The sequence below is a fragment of the Meles meles genome, chromosome 19 (assembly GCF_922984935.1).
Source record: "Meles meles chromosome 19, mMelMel3.1 paternal haplotype, whole genome shotgun sequence".
Taxonomy (NCBI): Eukaryota; Metazoa; Chordata; class Mammalia; order Carnivora; family Mustelidae; genus Meles; species Meles meles.
The window spans coordinates 40,489,892-40,510,321 of NC_060084.1; the positions used below are offsets into that span (position 1 = coordinate 40,489,892).

The following is a 20,430-nucleotide window of genomic DNA, read 5'->3' on the forward strand; positions in this document are numbered from 1 at the left end:
TGAAACCAAGAGCTGGACGCTTACAATGACCAAGCCACCCGGGCACCCCTGTCTAAATATGGATTTCTTTTTCTTTATCCTACCTAGTTAGACTGTAACAACTAAGCATACTTGAAGATTAAACTTACCATATCCTCACTGACTTCAAACCTGCGTCAGAAATAAAATTCCCAGAAAACTATGATTTCTGCTAGGAATCTCAGATGACATTTTAGAAGTCAACACAACTCCCAAAGCTATCTGGTTAAATTAAGTCATTCCTACCACCCGATGCCACAGGATCAGTTGCCCTGAGTTCTGGGTAGAGGACGAATGTAGCATTTTCAACTTTCCTTTTAGCAAAGCAACTCTTTCTTCAAATAGCATCATGACTAAAAGCCCACATGTGGGAACAGGAGTAGAGCTTCTCTGGCCCACAGAAGGAATGAGTTCCCTGATGTGTGGTGGGTACACTCCTCACCTCAAAGGCCACTGCCCATTATCAATGAGAACAGTGATGTGCTGGAAGGTAGGTTAGTCTTCTCTGAATTTTGTTAGATGGAGGTGATCTTCCTTGGGGATGGCCCAGACCCAGGCAGGATCCAGAACAGGGTAAGGGTATCTAAGGGATGTTGTATGTGGCAGATCCTACTGGAAACCCGAAAAGCCCTCAGGGAGCAACTCTGTACCACTTGAAAATCATGAAGAACAGGCTGTGTGGCTTCCAGAACCTTGATGTTTGTGTTATTTAGGCAATATTCATTAAACACCAGGAAAAAAAGTCTATTCTTTGCATTAAGGCCGAGCAATCAGAAGTTAATAACTTTTAAAAAATAAATAATTTAGGACTTACGTTCCCTAGAACAAAACAAAGTCATAACATATTTACACACATATGTATATACACCTGGCTGTACACAGAGCCAGCCAATGTTTTGTCTTAGTTTGTTAATTTCCCAACATAGTAAATGTCATCAATCTATTTCTCCGTGTGTCAGGCCTTTTTCATCATTATCCGACAGAGGTCCTAGATCTCATTCCCTGCGCTAGAGCTAAATGCCCTCACAGACCTTCCTCTTCCCACCCAGGCCTCTAGCCTGCCCGCACCCCTGCTCTTGCTCCAGAGAAGTCAGTCTGGCTGGGAAGGCAGTGGAGGCAGAGCCGGAGGCCGGCACTCAGAACACAGCTGGCGGGGACATAAGAGCTCAGGTTGAGGGATGCGGCCTAGGGGAGGAGAGCTAGTACCCCGACGATAGTTTTCTTGGGCAGAGAAACTGAAGGGTGCAGTTAGGGTTTAGCTAGAGAGAAGAGGGTCAACCTTGTTCCCAAAAGAACCGACAAATCCTGGCCTTGAGTGTAAAGCCTGCACATTAACTTCAGGATAAAGCCTGGAGATTTTTCCATAGCATTTTTCTTCTTTTAAACAGTGGCATGGTATCTTATTATGCAGATAAGCCAGTTTATTTAATGAGTGGATTGGTCTATATGCAATACTGTTTTACCCTGTGGATGATTAGCGTGATACATATATGTGACATGACTCATTTTTTTAAACATGTGAGTCTGCCCCAGGGAGCTGCTGTTTCTGTTCGAAAATGGCACCTCTGAGGCTAATGGCCACTTACCTTGACTTTTTCTTCTAACCTTCCCAAGCGAATATTGCCTTCTATGATTTTGTTGAGAACGCCATGCTTCTCACTTTGTAAACATTTAGCCTATGGAGAAAAATGAAAAGAAAAAGAGTGGGCTCTTAGTTTAATAGAGAAGTTAAAACAATACTTCTTCTGTAAAAATCATTTTTCCTCACAAGTAATCTGTTCTGCCACACGTCCCGGCCCACCACCCCGCCTGGCCCCCACTCCGTGTGTGAGAGACGTGGACAGAACTTGGGCCAATAGCTGAGGTGGAGCAAGAACCAGAGGAGCAGGCGGGGCCCCGCCTGGGCACCAAGAGAAGACTGAGCCCCCAGAACAAGGGGGATGTGCTGTAAGGGCTTCCAGCACACTTCTTGTGCTTGTGGAATATAGCATTCCTTCAACCGTATCCAAGTTGTAAGTGCCAACAAGCAAATAAACTTTTAGCTTGACTACCTGATTACAAAATTAAGGATAACGTGAATACACAATGCCATTCACCAAGCCAAATGTGATGGCACCACAGCCAAGAGGCATGTCCCTTGAAGCTGAATGACTTAGATTAATATCAGATAGGACATGAATTGCTACACACTGTAAATTATTTCAAATGCTAAAATTAAAAAAACAGGGGTGAGCATTCCTTCTAAGGCAGGCCGGGATGACAATTTGATTTCATTTGATTTCCTTCAGAAAGGAAAAAATAAGACACAGAAAGTTAAATAACTTGCCATAAGTCACATGAAAAACCCATCCTAAAGGTGGGATTAGAAATTAAGATGGCACTTTCGGGATGCCTGGATGGCTCAGTCAGTTAAGCATCTGCCTTCGGCTCAGGTCATAATCCCACAGTCCTGGGATCGAGTCCTGCATCGGGCTCCTTGCTCAGCTGGGAGCCTGCTTCTCCCTCTGCCTGCAGCTCCCCCAGCTTGTGCTCTCTCTCTCTCTCTGACAAATAAATACATAAAATCTTAGAAAGAAAAAAAAAAGACAGAGAAAAAGAAAGAAGAAATCAAGATGCCACTTTCAATAAATTGAGGTCTAGGAGACCAGGACAGGATAAGTAATGTTGGGATGCTTGGCCCACAGTCCCAGGCAGGGTAGAGGCAGCCAGTACCACCCACAGGACCCCAAGTAGAGGGGCTGACCTTGGGGTTCCCGGGTGCAAGGAGTTTGCAGGGGCAAGGGGACAGCAGTGTCTGTAAATACACAGAAGTCCCTTGTAGTGGGTGGAGGTAGGGTGGGATGAAAGCAACTCCCCCACATCCGAGGGGCCTAAGGGTTCTAAACCTGAGCCTTGCTTTCAGGCTATAATAACAAAGGTCAGGCAGGAAGAGAGAACACAGTTCATTAACAGATTGTTGGCTTAATTTCTAAGTATTCGCACAAATAGTATATGTCTCCCGTTATATTCCCATCCTGGGCGCACAGATATGAGGGGTGGGCCTAAGAGAGACCGTCTGAGGGCTGGGGATGATCTCAACTTCATCACGGAAACTTGGGAGATCACTGCCCCACATGGGAGGTCAATTCTCCAGCGTGCTTCTTTTTTGCACTCTTGCCATTCCAGGGAGATAAGCCCAGGAGGCACAGCAGAAAAGGAAAAGGGCGCTCAGCACTGCTACAGAAAATGCCCGAGTCCAGCACGGGTCAGGGTGGTGATATTTCAGGAGGGGGGCTGCTACCGTAGGGGGAGTGCGTGCTTTGGCTCCTACCATGCCGTGTCTGACTTACACTGCTTCTAAAAGACCCAGAAAGGGGGGCGCCTGGGTGGCTCAGTGGGTTAAGCCACTGCCTTCGGCTCAGGTCATGATCTCAGGGTCCTGGGATCGAGTCCCACATCAGGCTCTCTGCTCAGCGGGGAGCCTGCTTCCCCTTCTCTCTCTGCCTGCCTCTCTGACTGCTTGTGATCTCTCTCTCTCTGTATCAAATAAATAAATAAATGAAATCTTTTCAAATAAATAAATAAAAGACCCAGAAAGGACTCAGAGATCACCACTAACATGTAACCACACTCCTACCAACAACTATTATAATTAAAAAAAAACAAAACCTTTTTTTTTTTTTTGGTGACCTTGCAAGTACAGAATGGTAAGTGGCTTAATTAGCATCTTTTATTACAAGTGAGGATCACATTTTCCCCCAAGAGCTGTGTGCTATTTATATTTCCTCTTATGCAAACAATAGCTAAAAGCCTGCATCCACTTCCCTATGGAGGACCTGATGTCTTCCTAGCAGACGTGAATAAGCCCGTGCCATGCCCTACCAGACTCCCCACACCATTCACCTGCGGGAGGGGCTGAGTGATTCCAAGTTTGCCAATTTCCAACTGCCTCAGGAAGTCCTCTGGTCTCCTCTGTCATGACACCCACTCAACTACTGCTTCTAATGCTAGGTTACCAGAGATCTGCAACATTGCTTAAACAAACGTTTAAATGTATGTAAGCAACATGCGCTCAAAGTTGAAAAATCATCAAGTGCAAGTACGCAAGAAGATTTCTTTTTCGTTGCCTGTAATTTTACCACTTGGAGATACCGTTAGGTAAGTCCTATTCTGTGGTAAATTCTATCGGGCTTTTTCACTGTGTCCAGCTTGGCAGTGTCTGTCTTCTTTCACTGCATGGCCCTATGGCTGACACCTTTTTTTTTTTTTTTAAAGATTTTATTTGTTTGACAGACAGAAATCACAAGTAGGCAGAGAGGCAGGCAGGCAGAGAGAGGAGGAAGCAGGCTCCCCGCTGAGCAGAGAGCCCGAAGCGGGGCTTGATCCCAGGACCCTGAGATCATGACCTGAGCCGAAGGCAGAGGCTTTAACCCACTGAGCCACCCAGGTGCCCCAATGGCTGACACCTTTTAAAATCAGTGTGGAAGGGGTGACTAGATGGCTCAGTCGCTTAAGCATTTGTCTTCGGCTCAGGTCATGATCTCAGGATCCTGGGATCCAGCTGCATGTCCAGCTCTCTGCTCAGTGGGGAATCTGCTTCTCCCTTTGCCCCTCCCCTGCTCGTGCTCTCTCTCTCTCTAATAAATGAAATCATAAAAAAAGAGAAATTTTGAGAATTAAACTGTTTAAAAAAATAAAATCTGTGGAAATGCCAAGCATCATGGTGGTGGCATCGCTCCTGCTGGCTGGGCAGAGCTCCGTCATCTAGGACCAGCAATCATCCCCTCAGTTCCGTCCTTGGGACCAGAGCAGCCAGAAGCTACTTGGGGATGAACTCTACTTAACCTGCCTATGGTTCTGTTTCCCCTTCACCCAGGGAACGCATTAAGTCAGCTTTGGGGAGAGAACACAAAGACGTGTGTGTAATGAACACCTGTGGCTCCTGCTCTAGTTGGTTAAATGGACTAAGGCCGTTAGTTCACCTCTGAAAATACTGTTTACCATTATTTAAACGTCTGGTTATTTGCCTTTTGAAAATGTTTTTCCCCCATGGTTGAAAGTTAAAATTTCGGAGAATCTGAAAATGTGCAGTTAAAATTTAAAAAGACGAAGAAGCCTTTTATGGATAATCTTGTATTGAAAATGCTTTTTAAAAAAATATTTGAGAGAGAGGGGGAGAGAGAGTGGGTGGAGGGGCGAAGGGAGAAGGAGAGGGTGCATCTCAGGCAGACTCCCTACTGCGTGTGGAGCGTGACATGGGGCTCGATCCCAGGACCCTGAGAGCACGACCTGAGCCGAAATCCAGTCAGGCGTTCAACTGACTGAACCACCCAGGTGCCCTAAGAAAACGCTCTTAAAATCACATTTGTGGGCGCCTCGGTGGCTCAGTGGGTTAAGCCGCTGCCTTCGGCTCAGGTCGTGATCTCAGGGTTCTGGGATCGAGTCCTGAATTGGGCTCTCTGCTTGGCAGGGAGTCTGCTTCCCCACCCCCACTCTTGTCTGCCTCTCTGCCTACTTGTGATCTGTGTCAAATAAATAAATAAAATCTTAAAAAAAAAAAATCACATTTGCATATTGACTTTCAGTGTACTTGAAGGAAGTGAGGGAGCTTACCAAATACATAAGATTGTCGCGTTCCTGGGTTACATTCTCTGCCAGGCCGACAAGATTTGCCAGGTACTGGTGAGCAGACATTTCGTTCTCCAGGGCTTTTTCCACCTGCTTTTTGAGGACATCAATTTTCTTTTGAGACCTCCTAGAGAGTTCCCCCAAATGGTGGAAGAAAAAACTCATTAGCCTGAATGGCTAGGACATAGTGAATATCTGCATTGTAAAAACAGCAAGTATGTTAGCATTTAAATGTATTCTTCAGCAACCTAATTCTATTAAGTTTCAGGGTGAAAAGAGGTAAGGGAGTTTAATTTTAAGTGAAGCATAATTACTGACTCCAATTTTAGTATATGTGCTGCCGAAGCGAGCACATAATTACTGACTCCAAATCAAGTCAATAGGTATCACAAAACACTTAACACCGTCAATAGACTAGTTTGTATGTATTATTCCATTCATTTTTTTGGATCATGTTCTAAAAGATGCTTTTGTTTTATTTATTTATTTATTTAAAAAAATTTTTTTTTAAATATTTTATGTGACAGAGAGAAATCACAACTAGGCAGAAAGGCAGGCAGAGAGAGAGGAGGAAGCAGGCTCCCTGCTGAGTAGAGAGCCCGATGTGGGGCTCGTTCCCAGGACCCTGGGATCATGACCTGAGTCAAAGGCAGAGGCTTTAACCCACTGAGCCACCCAGGCGCCCCTAAAAGATGCTTTTGAAAAAGGAATCCAGTTGCCCAAAGCTGACTTTTGAGAAATGTGTAGGAAAGAACTTCGAGGACTTTCAGAGTCTTAGGGTCATCATTACGACCACCAACTATAATCGATCTATAGACCTGAGAGATGCTGGCTAAGGCTGGCCAACAGAACAGCTTTTACTACAGTTTTCTTTTAATACCCAGTAATCTCAATGATCCTTTTCCACTTTATAGTCAGTATTAGAAAAAGACAAAGAAAATAAAAGAGAATATTTAATTTTCTCTTTTTAATACTAAAAAACAAATACACACAACAAAACAAACCCGCTTAAGAAAAAATAGATAGAAACCTATTTATTTTTTGTGCCCTGTCGAGTTCATCTCCCAGCGCCTGGTTTCTCGCGGCCAGACTGTTCTTCTCTAAGCACAGGCTCTGTTTCTGTGCCTGCAGCTCTGCCAACTTTCCCATCAACTCATCCATTTCGGCACTTTCTTTCTCCTCTTCCTTCTGCAGCTGGCTGGGGGACAAAAACATCACAGGCGTGGATCTGGCACACTGATGCTCATAGGAGGCAGCCGCTGCCGGGCAAGTGAGGGGCAGCCCAGCCCGCCAGCCCGTCGGGGTCCGGGGAAGGCCCCTGTGCAAACGCTGTCCATCCCCTCCCGGAGGGCCTGGGATGGAACTGCTAGGGGCCAGCCACAAGGTTTTTTGATGGTGATGATCTAATGCTTTTCCTGCCAATAACTATTGCTTATGCCTTTGTATAGATACACTTATGTGTACCCTATACTCCTTCCAGAAAGAATTTAAGACTGCTTCATTTTTTACATAGGTATAACTGCCTCCCCCAAATCCTGATGCTAAAACAAATTTTAGGTCATACTAAAGTAATTCTATGTTTTCATGATAAAAGCAACAAAAGAACAAGGAAGGCATACAATTTCAACATACACTTCTGGCAAAATGAGGCTGGAGAAAAGAGTTAGTTCTTCGTTGGTTCTCTCGGTCAGCTCTCATGTAATCATCAGGACTGACCTGTTCAGCTCAGTGACTTCAGCCTGGGCGGGTTTCCTGAACACCCAGGCAGGGGTTTTCCAGATAGTTTTCCATTACTTTCTATTTACTTAGTTTGAATTAGTCAAAGAGTGGAGGACATACCCAGATAAAAACCATGAAACTGAGGTTTTTATCTTTTTTCTTCACTGTCTTCTGTTTTGGTTTTGGAATTTTCTTTAAAGCCAAAGTAATGTACTCAAATCAATCCCTAAAGAAAAATCCACAATGAAAAGCAACTAGGAGCTATAGAGAATGTTGGGAAAGTATTGGTGGGCCAGTCACCTCAGAGAGCAATACATCAAGTTCTAGAAAACGCACTTCCCCTGTGACCCAACAGTCCACCTCTAAATACATACGTAGAGAAACTCTGACGACACGTACTTGAAATCTCACTGTGGCACTACTGAACAGGGCAAACTTATTAACAATTTAAACTTCCACTAAAATAAGTAAAATGTAGTATTTCATACGACGGAATACCACCAGGCAATTTGCGGGCACTAACTAACTGAAGGTAAAAGAATCAACTCTAATAGCTATTTCAACATGGAGAGATATTTGAAAAATTGAGTGTAAAGGGCAATATACTAAAAGCATGAATTCATTCATATAAACTTAAGACACACCAAAAAAATGCCATGGGTCATTTAGGAAAACATATGCAAGAATAAAAAACAGACTGGAAATGTAATTCCAAGTTTATGGTAGTGATTCCTTTTAGAAAGCCAGGGATAAATACTGGACTAAGGAGAGTGGTTACAAAGGACTTCAGGTGTATTTCTAACAATATATTTCTTAAGCAAAACAAAGAGGTAAAAGCAATTTGTTAAAAAAAAAAAAAACTGGTGGGAGAAATAGTTGCTTGCTTAGTTATTTTTATTAAAGATATTTATTTTCAACTCATCTCTACGCCCAACATGGGGCTCAAACACACAACCCTGAGATCCAGAGTCACATGCTTCACTGACTGAGCCAGTCTGAAGCCCCAAAACAGTTACTTAAAAAAAATTTTTTTTATATAAAATGTTTTCCCCTGGGTTCCCCAGAGGAAACCTGTACTGGTAACTTTTGATTTTAATTCTCCTGGTAAAAAGCCAGGATTCAAAGTGTTTTAAATTGTGAAATACACATATAAAGAAGTATATAAGACAGATGCATATTTTAATACATAATTATAACAAACCCTCATATAATTACCGTATAGGTGAAAAAACAGAACTTTTTGGGGTAAATACTTATTAATAAGAGTTTTTACATCTAGGGGCCCCAGGGTGGCTCGGTCAGTTAAGCATCTGCCTTCGGCTCAGGTCATGATCTTGGGGTCTTCAGATCGAGCCCCCTGGTGGGCTCCCTACTCAGCAGGGAGTCTGCTTCTCCCTCTCCCTCTGCCTCTCTCCCTGGCTTCTGCTCTGTTTTCTCAAATAAATAAGAATCTTTAAAAAAAAGTTTTTACATCTAATTCATGGGTGAAAATAAAAAGTAATTTTCCTTTCTTATAATTGTTGGGCTTTGATATCAAGGTGACATCGATCTCATAAAATGAGTTAGGTGGCACTAACTCCTCTTCTGTTCTTTCGAAGGGTTTATGTAAGACTGGAGTGATTTCCTCCTTGAGTATTTTTAGAACACTCTGGTGAAGGTCTCTAGGCTTATAGTTTTCTTCAAGGAATGGTCTTTGGATTCTATTTCTTTGATGATTAAAGGAATATTCAGGGATGTCTGGGTGGCTCAGTTAGTTAAGCAACTGCCTTCAGCTCAGGTCATGATCCTGGAGTCCCAGGATCAAGATCCACATCGGGCTCCCCACTCACTGGGTTGTCTGCTTCTCCCTCTGACCCTCTTCCCTCTCAGGCTCTCTTTCTCTCATTATCTCTCTCAAATAAATAAATCTTAAAAAAAAAAAAAAAGGAACATTCGGGTATTCTTTTTGAGTCAGTTTTGGGAAGTTATGTTTTCCCAGGAATGTCACTACTTCACCTGAATTTTCAAATGTATCGACAGGAACTTATTTCCGGTGCACACACATTTAAACATCTACTTGGTAGATTGAGCCTTTTTTTGTCATCTGTCTTGCCAGATACTGATGGAACGTTACCACCTCTCTTTTGGTTTGTACTTGCGTAGAATGGCTCATTCCGCCCTTTCACCTTGGACCTGCCTGTGTCTTTCTGATGGAGATGCACAGCTGAAAGGCAACACAGACTTGCCATGCGTGGAGAGCTGAGCTACACACTCCACTGTACTCTGCCTCAGAACCTACCGGGTGCGACCTGCATGAGGCCTTGAGCTGACTCGAGCCTCCCTGGCACACAGCAATGCAGTCACAACCCAGAAGGTCACGGGTAAACATAAATTCCTGGTAGGACTCCTCCATACGATGAGCATTCTTCCCCACCTCCAAGGTGCCCCAGGGGTAAGAGCCCCTGAAGCTTGTTAAAACCTGGCTCCCTTGACCCTCGTGTGCCCCGGACACTCTGCCCTGACACCGCCATGTGGCCCCTCCAGGTGCCTGTGGGTTACCGACTTCTCTAACTCACTTTCCCACATGGCCTTACTGGGGTTCTTCTCCACGTACGCTAGTTCAACATCTAGCCTCTGCAGTGTTACTTACTCCTGATTATTATTTGCCTTGAAATCTTTCCATTTTGCATTTTTTATTTTACCACTTGTCCTGTCTTTTTTTGCTGGTGGTGACACTCAGTTTGGGCTTGAAAATATGCTGATTTTGACCTCATTCCCGAAATTTTGTCCAGAAGGAAATTCTAGCTCATGGGGTGCTCACAGGGCTAGCCCAACTCACGTACCTCTGACTGTCTTCACGTGGGGAGGGCTCCCCACCGCCGTAACTACTCCTGATGAAATACATCCCTCTGTCACTTCCTGTCTCTGAGTTACTGATCCTGCAACCGTGGAACGTTCCACGCCATCCTATGGACCCTTGCTTCCGACCTATTTTTCAGTTCACCAGCTCGCCACCCTGCTACGTCCAATGTTTAGTTAAGCCCATCCAGGGAACTCTGAATTCAGGCTGCTGTATTTTTTCAGGCTGCTCTATTAGTTCCCTGAAGACATGTTGGAGCCTTTTATCTCTTTAAGCCTAAGAGCCACCCGTTGTTTTATAGGCCTTGACTGATAACTCTCGTATCTGGGATCTCTAGTACTATTTGCTACTTCTGCTGGTTCCCAGGCACTGGTCTGTCTGCTTTTCTTTGTGTCCTGGACACTATCCTTGAAAAATGTTTAGGAGTAAAGAGCCCCCCCTCCAGAGAGGATTGAGGGCTGGTTGGTTTCGAGTCCACCCTATGCTGAGGATAAAGCCCTCCGGAGGCTCAGCTCACGACTTATGTGCAGGTCATGGGCTTGTCTCATCACTGGTGGTCCACTGATACTTCATGTGGGTGTATCTGGGTGTGGGTCTTTCTCATTCACTACACCAGGCAGTCTGCAGGTCCTAGCGGTCAAGGTCTTCGGAGATCTGGAAATGCCCTCCAACCGGTCGCGTCTTCCTTCCCATTTTCTTTAAGCTTTCTTTCTGAGACTCCTGACGATGTGAGGCTGGACTTCCTGGACAGGTCTCCCATCCATTACCTTCTCTCCATTCCCAATTGTCTGTTTCCTTATGCTCTAGCAGAATTGACCCATTTGTCTTGTAGCCTTTCTGCTCAATCTTCTCTAGCTTCTGGTCATCACTTCTAAGCTTGCTCTTGACTGTACTTTTTTGTGGTATTTTATTCTCTATATTCTCAGTTCTCCACAGTATCTGTTTTCTTGGAAGTGAGTTTCTGTGCTTATGTAGGTCTCCCTATTTTACTGCATTTCCCCCCATTATACCCAATGATGCTTGTCGTTTGTTCACACCTAGGAGTTTGTTCTTATTTTAGGATGAAGGACTTGGCATTTGGTGTGTATTATGTAAGGAGACTGCTTTTCTGCCCTGGCATCTTCCTGAGCAGACATATCACTGATTGCTGAGCAGGGCTCTGTCTACACAGAGGAGTTATGTGGATAGTCGGCTGCACTTTAGAATAGTCCCTCCCCTGCTCCAAAAGCCAGAATAAGGAAGGCTTTCCTTGTATAGATATCACTAGTCACCCCAAACCCTTAGCTCTCCCTAAACAAGTCTGCTAACTTTCTTTAGAAGTCGGGTGACTCCTTGTTTTTCTCACACCACCCATCCTGGGTAGGCTCAACCTTTGTAAGCAGCAGGAAAAGCCAAGAATAACCGAAGCTTCCAGGTGTAATCACCAGCACAACAGTAAGTCAACCAGACAGCGCACTAGGAAGATACCCTCCTGCCATTTCTGGGGCCACAGTTCCTCCCAGGCAAGTGTGCCTGACAGTGGAGAAGCCAGTCCATATTTACAATCTGCACCGCCCCGCACAGGAAAAGAGAAACAACCCACATGCACCAAACCTAGAGGCTCATGGAACACAGGTTCAATTTAGCCCTTTTCTATATAAACAAAAATGTTTATCTTTGCCTGCGACACCACTCTTCCCCAAGTCCTCCACAGACTCACCCCGACTGTGGGAGCCAGTTCCACAGCTGCTTTGCGGCTAATGAACGACTACTCTCGGACACACGGTGCATCTCTTACTATCAGTGTATTGTGGGAAAGGAGCACCCCTAACAGAGGCAACGAGATGGCAGGTGCACTGAAGCCTTGCAGTCCTTCAGCTCTCTTCAGCCCAACTCCAAGGTGCCCTTGGCTGGCGTCATCTGTAACAGTCTCCTTACTTTGTTTTTCTAGCGGGTCTTGGTGCAGCCTCTACAGACTTCCCTGAATTCACACATCCCATCCCTGATGGACTCCTACCCCTCTTCCCACATTACTGATGCTCTGACCAATCACTGCGCCTTCCACTAGAGAATGAACCATCAGGGGCACCATACTCCATGTCCACTCTTACTCCTCTGTCCTCCACCTCACCCATCAACTCTGAGCCCAAAGCCTCCCGGCAAAGGCTGGCATGAAGGCTTTCTGTCCCTGCTCTAGTTCATTCTCTACCGCAACACTCCTCAACTGATCTCTACTTACAAGAGATTGGGTGACACGTTTGTCTTTTCAACAACCATGTCTTCCACTGCCTTCCCATTAGTAGCTTCCTTTTGAAGGTTTTTATACCTTCGATACTGACATTTAGGGGGCCATTCGAATACATGGTTATGGGGGCACCTGGGTGGCTCAGTCAGGTGAGCACCTGACTCTTGGTTTCGGCTCAGGTCACCATCTCAGGTTCGTGAGCTGGAGCCCCGTGTTGATTCCTGCCATTCTTTCCCTCTTCCTCTCCCTCCCCTGCTGCCGCTCTCTCCTGCTTACTCACTCGCTCTCTCTCTAAATACATAAAATCTTAAAAAGATAAAAAAAAGAAAATGTGATTTTGATAGCCACAAAAAAACATCAGCCATAGGAGTGGGTGTTTGAGGGAAATAAAATCATAAAGACGAACAGAACTTAAAAAAAAAATTCCTTCCTCTCCTGGAATAGAAAAGTAAAGATGGGTCTGGCCCAGACGGCATGTAATAGTACAGTCAAAACACTATCCAGTAGTTGGTCCAGTAGTTGGACCCCCAAGCATTTACTAAAGTACCAAACTAAGCATTTCACATGCACTCAATTACTACCCCACGTCAACCATCTTAGCTGAAAGTTTCACCATTAAAAAAATTACTTCCTCCCCATTACAAAAGCAATGCATATTCATAATAGAACACATCTAAAATATTTACGATAAACACAAAGAAAATTTAAATTACTCATTTTGATGGTTAATTTTACATGGCAACCTGGCTAGGCTATGGTGCTCAGTTTGTCTGGAAAAATACTGGATAGATGCTGCTGTGAAGGTATTTTGTAGATGTAATTAACATCTATAAGCAACTGACTTTGAGTAAAACATACCCTTGATACTGTGGGTGGGCCCCATCTAGTCAGTTGAAGGCTCCGTGGGCCAAAATTGAGGTTGTCTAAAGAAGGAATTCTGCCTCAAGACTAACATAGAAATCCTGCCTGAGTTTCTAGCCAGCTGGCTGTCCTATGGACTTTGGATTTGCCAGCCCCTATAACTGTGTGCGCCAATTCCTTAAACTCTCTCTCTAGAAATATCTATATATGTACCCTACATATGTCAGTTGTTTTTCTAGAGAATGCTGACTACTGATAGACACAAAATTTCACCTGCCAAAGAATTCTTGTTAGCATTTTCTCCTTCTTCCAGTCTTTTTTCTATGTACTTATGGTATATGTGTGTGTGACCATGCACATAAGTGTGTATATGTATTTATACATATATGTAATTATACACACATGTAATTATACATATAAAGGCACACACACACACACGAATGATCACCTCATCTCCAGTTTGCCTTGGATTTTCCCAGTTTTAGCGCTGGGATTTCCACATCCTGGGAAAACCTCAGTCCCAGGCAAACTGGGATGGTTGGTTACCTTAATACACATATATACATACAATCTTCTTTTTAAACAAAATTGTGATCATTTAAAAAAAATTTTTTAGAAGATTTTATTTACTTATTTGACAGAGAGAGACCACAAGCAGGCAGAGAGGCAGGCAGAGAGAGAGGGGGAAGCAAGCTCCCTGCTGAGCAGAGACCGATGTGGGACCCAATCCCAGGACCCCGGGACCATGACCTGAGCTGAAGGCAGAGGCACCCAGGCACCCAAAATTGTGATCATTCTATACATACTATTTTGTAATCTAATTTCTTCACTTAAAAATAATTTCCCAAACTTCCCAAAGATTCTTTTGTGACATCCTGTTTAATGGCTGCATTGCAATTCATTTTATGGGTGTATCCTTTCATTTAATCCATTCCGTTACTGGATATCCAGGTTTCCAGTTCTACCACTTTAAAATTACCTTTGAGTGTAAAGCCAATAAAGGCTGGAAGAGTAGGAGGAGAAGAAATCATACACAAAGTGCAGACCATAGCCCTCGAGGACAGGCATAGTGTCCTTTAGTAATAATAGATTCACAATTCTCTGTCCTGGATACCTGTGCTGGTACAGCTACACAACTCAGAAGACGGGCAAACCTCTCTATACTCCACCTAAAACCACACGCATGATGACGCACTCAAACTTTACCAGACATTGTAGTCTTACCTTTTTAATTCATTTACAATTGAAGCATGAACGTTGATAGCAATTTTGCCATCCAACTGTGTTTTTAAGTCCTGGCATTCAGTCCTTAAAATTTCCAACTCCTCCTTGTTTTCAGTTAGTTCTTTTTCTTGGTTCTGTGTTTTAGTCTCCAGAAGCATTAGCTGTTTAGTCAGTTTAGAAACTGAAAAACAAATGAGGTGTACGGAATACTTAAGAAAATGTGATTATTGATTACTAGGTAATACCAAGGAAAGCCAGCTTATAAATAATAATTTAAAAAAACCTTTTGGAGATTTATAAATTAATACCAAAAACCTTATACTTAGAAATTACTCTCCCCATATTAAACATTCACTAAATATCGACTTTAGTACTGGGGCTCAGTATGTTGATATCATTGCTAATACATGAGGCTAATTAAACGAGACAGGATTTTAGGCCTTCAAGGAATGGACTTTCTGAAGACCAAAGCCTTCAGTCACACATGGACGTTCATCATCATGATGTTGTTCCTAAAACTGCAAGGTTTTCAAGTCTTTAAGGACATCAAATAGGAGCCAACTACAGACTGAATTTATGACTTTTCTTCTCTTTATTTTAAAGTAAATCATAAATATTTTTGTCCTGGGCAACACCGTATATGTAATGATAAGACACTTCCCAGATATCTGTTGAAAGCAGCACTTAGAAGTAAGTACTCCTACAGAGTAGAAGGATTTAAAGTTTTATGCTTTAACTACAGACAAGCAGCCGATATCCAAGCTTTATAAAGAACTCCTCAAATTCAACACCCAAAAAAACATATAATCATATCAAAAAATGGGCAGAAGACATGAACAGACACTTCTCCAAAGAAGACATACCAATGGCTAACAGACACATGAAAAAATGTTCATCATCATTAACCATCAGGGAAATTCAAATCAAAACCACACTGAGATACCACCTTACACCAGTTAGAATAGCCAAAATTATCAGGAGAGGAAACAACATGTGTTGGAGAGGATGTGGAGAAAGGGGAACCCTCTTTCACCATTGGTGGGAATGCAAGTCGGTGCAGCCACTTTGGAAAACAGTGTGGAGATTCCTCAAAAAATTAAAAATAGAGCTACCCTATGACCTTGCAATTGCACTACTGGGTATTTACCCCAAAGATACAGATATAGTGAAAAGAAGGGCCATTTGAACCCCAATGTTCAAAGCAGCAACAGCCAGAGTTGCCAAACTGTGGAAAGAGCGAAGAGGCCCTTCAACAGACAAATGGATAAAGAAGATATGGTCCACATATACAAGGGAATATTATGCCTCCATCAGGAAGGATGAATATCCAACTTTTGTATCAACATGGACAGGACTGGAGGAAATTATGCTGAGTGAAATAAGTCAAACAGAGAAAGTCAATTATAATATGGTTTCACTTACTTGTGAAGCATAAGGAATAACATGGAGGACATTAGGAGAAGGAAAGGAAAAGTGTTGGGGTAAATCGGAGGGGGAGACGAACCATGAGAGACTGCAGACTCTGAGAAACAAACTGAGGGTTTTGGAGGGGAGGGGAGTAGGGGAATGGGTGAGCCTGGTGGTGGGTATTAAGGAGGGCATGTATTGCATGGAGCACTGGGTGTGGTGCCTAAACAATGAATCTTGGAACACTGAAAAAATAAAATAAAATTTTAAAAAATTCTTCTACTCTATGAAAAGGTCAAAATGAATAGCTCCTTCTAGGAAACAGGAAAATAGGACAAGCAGCTGACTGGATCAAATTACAGAGGCCTAAAGGTTGGCCCAATCTACACAACTGGAACCAGCAACATACCTGCTCACATCTGTGACATTTGAAGAAATTAAGCTTGGGAAATACAAAATTAATTTTCTCTGCCATCTCTGGTCTTGAAAACAAAGACAGGGGGATGACAACTTTCTCTCTCTTCCACTCCAAATAATGCCAGAGTAAATGCAAATACGTCTGTGCCACGTAGAGTCTAAGGGTAAGTCCTGTGAACTAAGCTCCTATTGGATGCTCTGAGGTTTTATATTTTTATATTAAACTTTTTAAAGATTTTATTTATTTGAGAGAGAGAGAGAATTGGGAGGGAGGAAAGGGAGAGAATCTGAAGCAGGCTATGGTCAGAGCTCGATCCCACAACTGGGAGATCATGACCTGAGTTGGTACCAAGAGTCGGATGCTCAACTGCCTGAGCCCCCCCAGGTACCCCCAGACACTCTCACTTTTACACAGGAGCTGGCTCGTGGAAACAGATAGAGTAACTTCAGCAGCAGCGGGGGCTTCAGTACCCAGGGCGTTAAGGGCATCGTTACACAATCAGGAGCAGAGGGGAAGAGAGAAAGGGGAGGTTACGCTGGCTCACTTAAGACACATTCTGCCCTCCTGTATGGTGTTACTCTTCAGCAGGAAAGTCAGTAAAGCACAAGAAAACGCTACCACCTTCTGTGCTCTGGGCTTCAACCAAAGTGGAAGCAACGACTCAATCTGGCCCACTTCAAAGTCCATGGCCACAAGCTCTGAGGCTCCCAGGGGCAGGGAGGTACACACGAAAGGCACGGGAGGGAGACTCAGCCTGTCACAGCACCCACAGCGCTGAACCAGGAAGGGCAGGAGCACAAAGAAACTGTTCGGAGAGGGAATTCATTCTACTCATTCAATCACATAACAAATATTCAGGTTCCCTTGCTGGCGCTGTTTCAGAGGGTCACCTCACATGATCTTTTCCACTTACATGGCACTAATCCCCACAAAGCCAGTTCTGCTGACTCTAAAGGGGTCATCTACGTCCACTTTCTAAGGTACATAGAATAACTGGAAAGACGCAGTGGAATCTAAGAGAAAGTGATCAATGCATTATGGGTAACATTGGGTATGTTGTAATGTAAACAGCTGCCTTTCAGTGAAGAGAAACACATTCTAGAAATGTGATTTCCTCCATTTGTAATTTGAAGGGGGTCCTACCAGGAGCAGGGTGGGGGGCGGAGGCGCCGGTGTTCAATGATGCTGGAAAGTTAGCTCACCTTCCTGGAGACGCTCCTGGTGGGTGTCCTTGACTTTTCTCTGCTGAATCTCCAGCTGCTCTATCAACAACTTGTTCTCCTCTAAGACCAGTTCCGCCTGAGTCTGAAGCTGACACCTACAATTGATTTACAAAGTTAAATTCTGCCACTCACGTACTGAATGATTACAGAGACACTCCGGCATCTAAAAGAGAGCCATTGATGTGTTGCCGGTCATGAACATCTGGACAAATTTTAATGCTAAACATGTCATTCACACAGTTCATCCTACCATTCGCATTGAATGGGATGGGGGAGGAGGACAGTGATAAAGTCTACATTATGAACTGCTTCAATAACTTTCTAAAATGCAACATTTCAAACGTACACAAAAGCAGAAAAGAATTGGAGAACAGACTCTAACATACACAACACAACACCCAGCTCGAACAGTTGCCAAATGGCCAATCTTGTTTCATGTATAAACCTCCAATTCTGACACCCACTGGATTATTCTGAAGCCAGTAGGAAATTAAAAGAACTTAGAAGGAATTCAGAAAGTTCCCATTTTGACAGAGAAGTACTCCCTTATAATCAATAGCATATCTGCCCCCAAACAATGACTGTGAAAAGCCTCTGGCTGATTTCTTAAACTATACAATACTAAAACTGCCCTTTTCTTACAGAGGGTGCAAAGCCAATCCCGGCTCAGCTGAACCTTCATGACCAAAAATTCCAATTAGAATGAGCAAAGGGGGGATGCCTGGGTGGCTCAGTCGGTTAAGTGGCTGCCTTCGGCTCAGGTCATGATCCCAGCGTCCTGGGATCGAGTCCCACATCAGGCTCCTTCCTTAGCAGGGAGCCTGCTTCTCCCTCTGCCTCTGCCTGCCACTCTGTCTGCCTGTGCCTGCTCTCTCTCGCGCACTCTCTCTCTGACAAATAAATAAATAAAATCTTAAAAAAAAAAAAAAAAAGAATGAGCAAAGGGTCCTTTAGAAACCTGGTTAAATGCTAATCATTCAAAGCAAATAGTAAACCAGTAAATCATCACAACTTTTCACTGTGAGTGAGGTGGAGGAAGGAGAGAAAAAAGATGAAAGGAGTCGAGCTGTAGCAATGACTTCCCTCTAACAGGGGCTGCCCACACAGCACCTAGGATGGGGAGGGAGCTAGCTACCCCGCTCTGCAAAATGGGAGCCCAGGAACAGGAGCCCACCAGGGCTCCCCTGGCCTGGCCTCCTTATTCTCACCTCAGGAGGACTAGCTCCACTTCCTCCTGTTTACATTTTGAACTTTCTTTCTTTTTAAGATTTATTAGAGAGAGAGAGCGTGCGTACACACCAGCATGGGGGGAGGGGGATAGGGAGAGAAGCAGGCCCCCTGCCGAGCAGGGAGCCTGAAGCGCTGGCTGGATCCCATGACTCTGAGATCATAACCTGAGCTAAAGGCAGACCCTTAACTGACTGAGCCACCCAAGTGCCCCTACACTTTGGACTCTGTTAGGACTTCCCTTCTTCCCTTGCTTCCTCCTTCCTTCCTTTCCTCTTCTTTCCCTAACTCCTTCCCTCCTTCCTTTCTTCCCTTCTCATCACTCCCTCCACCTTTTCTTTCTTTTTTAAATGAAAGGGACTCTCCTATTTCTTAAAAAGAGAAAAAAGAGTTAAAGCCTTACATTTAGTTTAATATTAATACTCCCTCCCATTTTATGGGTGGAGAAACTGAGGCCTGCAAAGCATGAGGTATCCCAGCTGGTCAGAAAAGTCAGAAAAGAAATGCAGAGTTTAGTTGCAGCCCAGAAGTTCAAGGAGAAATTATGTGAAACTGAGAAATTATGTGAAAGTTCGACTGAAGTCGGAAGCTGGTATGCCGGGGTATCTAGGCACCCCCACCTGCGTGCACAGGGACAGGGGCAGCAGCCATGGAGGCTGAGGGAGGGCACAAGGGCCAGGAGCTTCCAGGGTGGCCGGAGATCTGCCTCCTTGAACCCCCCCCCCCCACCAGCTGGAGGGCAGGGAGTTCAGAGGAAGGGGGAGGCCGGCTAGAGGGGCTCAAGAGGCACCACAAGGCCTAATGGCTCCCCACGCACTGCCCGGGCCACCACACTAAAGCAGGTGCCAAGTGCATACCCAAAGAAACAGGACAGGGGAACACTGCACATGTTGAGGTCTTTCTTTTATTTATTTTGATTTTATAGAGAAGTAAATGGGTTTGACTGGCATTTATATACAAGGTTAGAGGAAGGATCTGTGATCTCAGTTTTCTGGAGGGTTCTCGGAAGCAGTCTAACTGACCTGCTTTCCAGGGTTCCAGTGCAAGCACGTTAGGAGCCCTGACAGAAGAAAATCCAAGTTCAACAGGGGAAGGCACAGTGCACTAAGGTCCAGTAGCTGCCCAGGCCAATCCCAACCATCACACCAGTGAGAACCCACCTAATGGCAGGAGTGTTGTTGACTCCTATTCTAAATTCCTGGACATCACACATAGAAAACACTTCAATTTTTATTCAGTGATGTTCAGACATGTTAAGAGTTACTAAATACAGCTATCCAAGGAGAAAAAGACTGACCTGAAGAGTCTGTGGTTGGGTAGTGCCTTTAGACTTTCTAAGACATTTACTTTTTCCTATGCATTGACTAGCCAGTATTGCCGCTGTGCTGATGAACAGGACCTGGCCTTGCCCTGGAGGAGCTCACAGAGGAGGACAGGGAAGACAGACATGGACACACCCAGGCAGGCACAGCATGGCAGGTACCAGGATGTGGCATGGGTCTCGGGCTGTGTCAGAAGCTGAGGCAAGGGAGCCATGAACTCTGCCTTCAGGGAGAGCTACTGACCAGCACCATTCGATCAGGGCCTTGTGAGCAGGGCCTGACAGATAAGTAAGAGTGCAGAAGAGGCGTTCTGGGGTGAAGCAGCAGCACCAGCAGAGAGC

The 20,430-nt window shown here is 44.4% G+C and overlaps 1 protein-coding gene across 3 annotated transcripts in view; it reads right to left on the reverse strand.

Annotated features, from left to right (window-relative positions):
- CEP89 (centrosomal protein 89) overlaps positions 1 to 20,430 on the reverse strand; it is a 64,939-nt gene that overhangs the window by 9,248 nt on the left and 35,261 nt on the right. For all 3 annotated transcript variants that reach the window (XM_045989142.1, XM_045989141.1, XM_045989143.1), the window contains exons 13-17: positions 17,520 to 17,635; positions 14,493 to 14,673; positions 6,656 to 6,823; positions 5,611 to 5,752; positions 1,605 to 1,694 (exon numbers count right to left, since the gene is read on the reverse strand). In XM_045989142.1, coding sequence (XP_045845098.1) covers positions 1,605 to 1,694; positions 5,611 to 5,752; positions 6,656 to 6,823; positions 14,493 to 14,673; positions 17,520 to 17,635 — 697 coding nt within the window. The remainder of the gene's footprint in view (positions 1 to 1,604; positions 1,695 to 5,610; positions 5,753 to 6,655; positions 6,824 to 14,492; positions 14,674 to 17,519; positions 17,636 to 20,430) is intronic.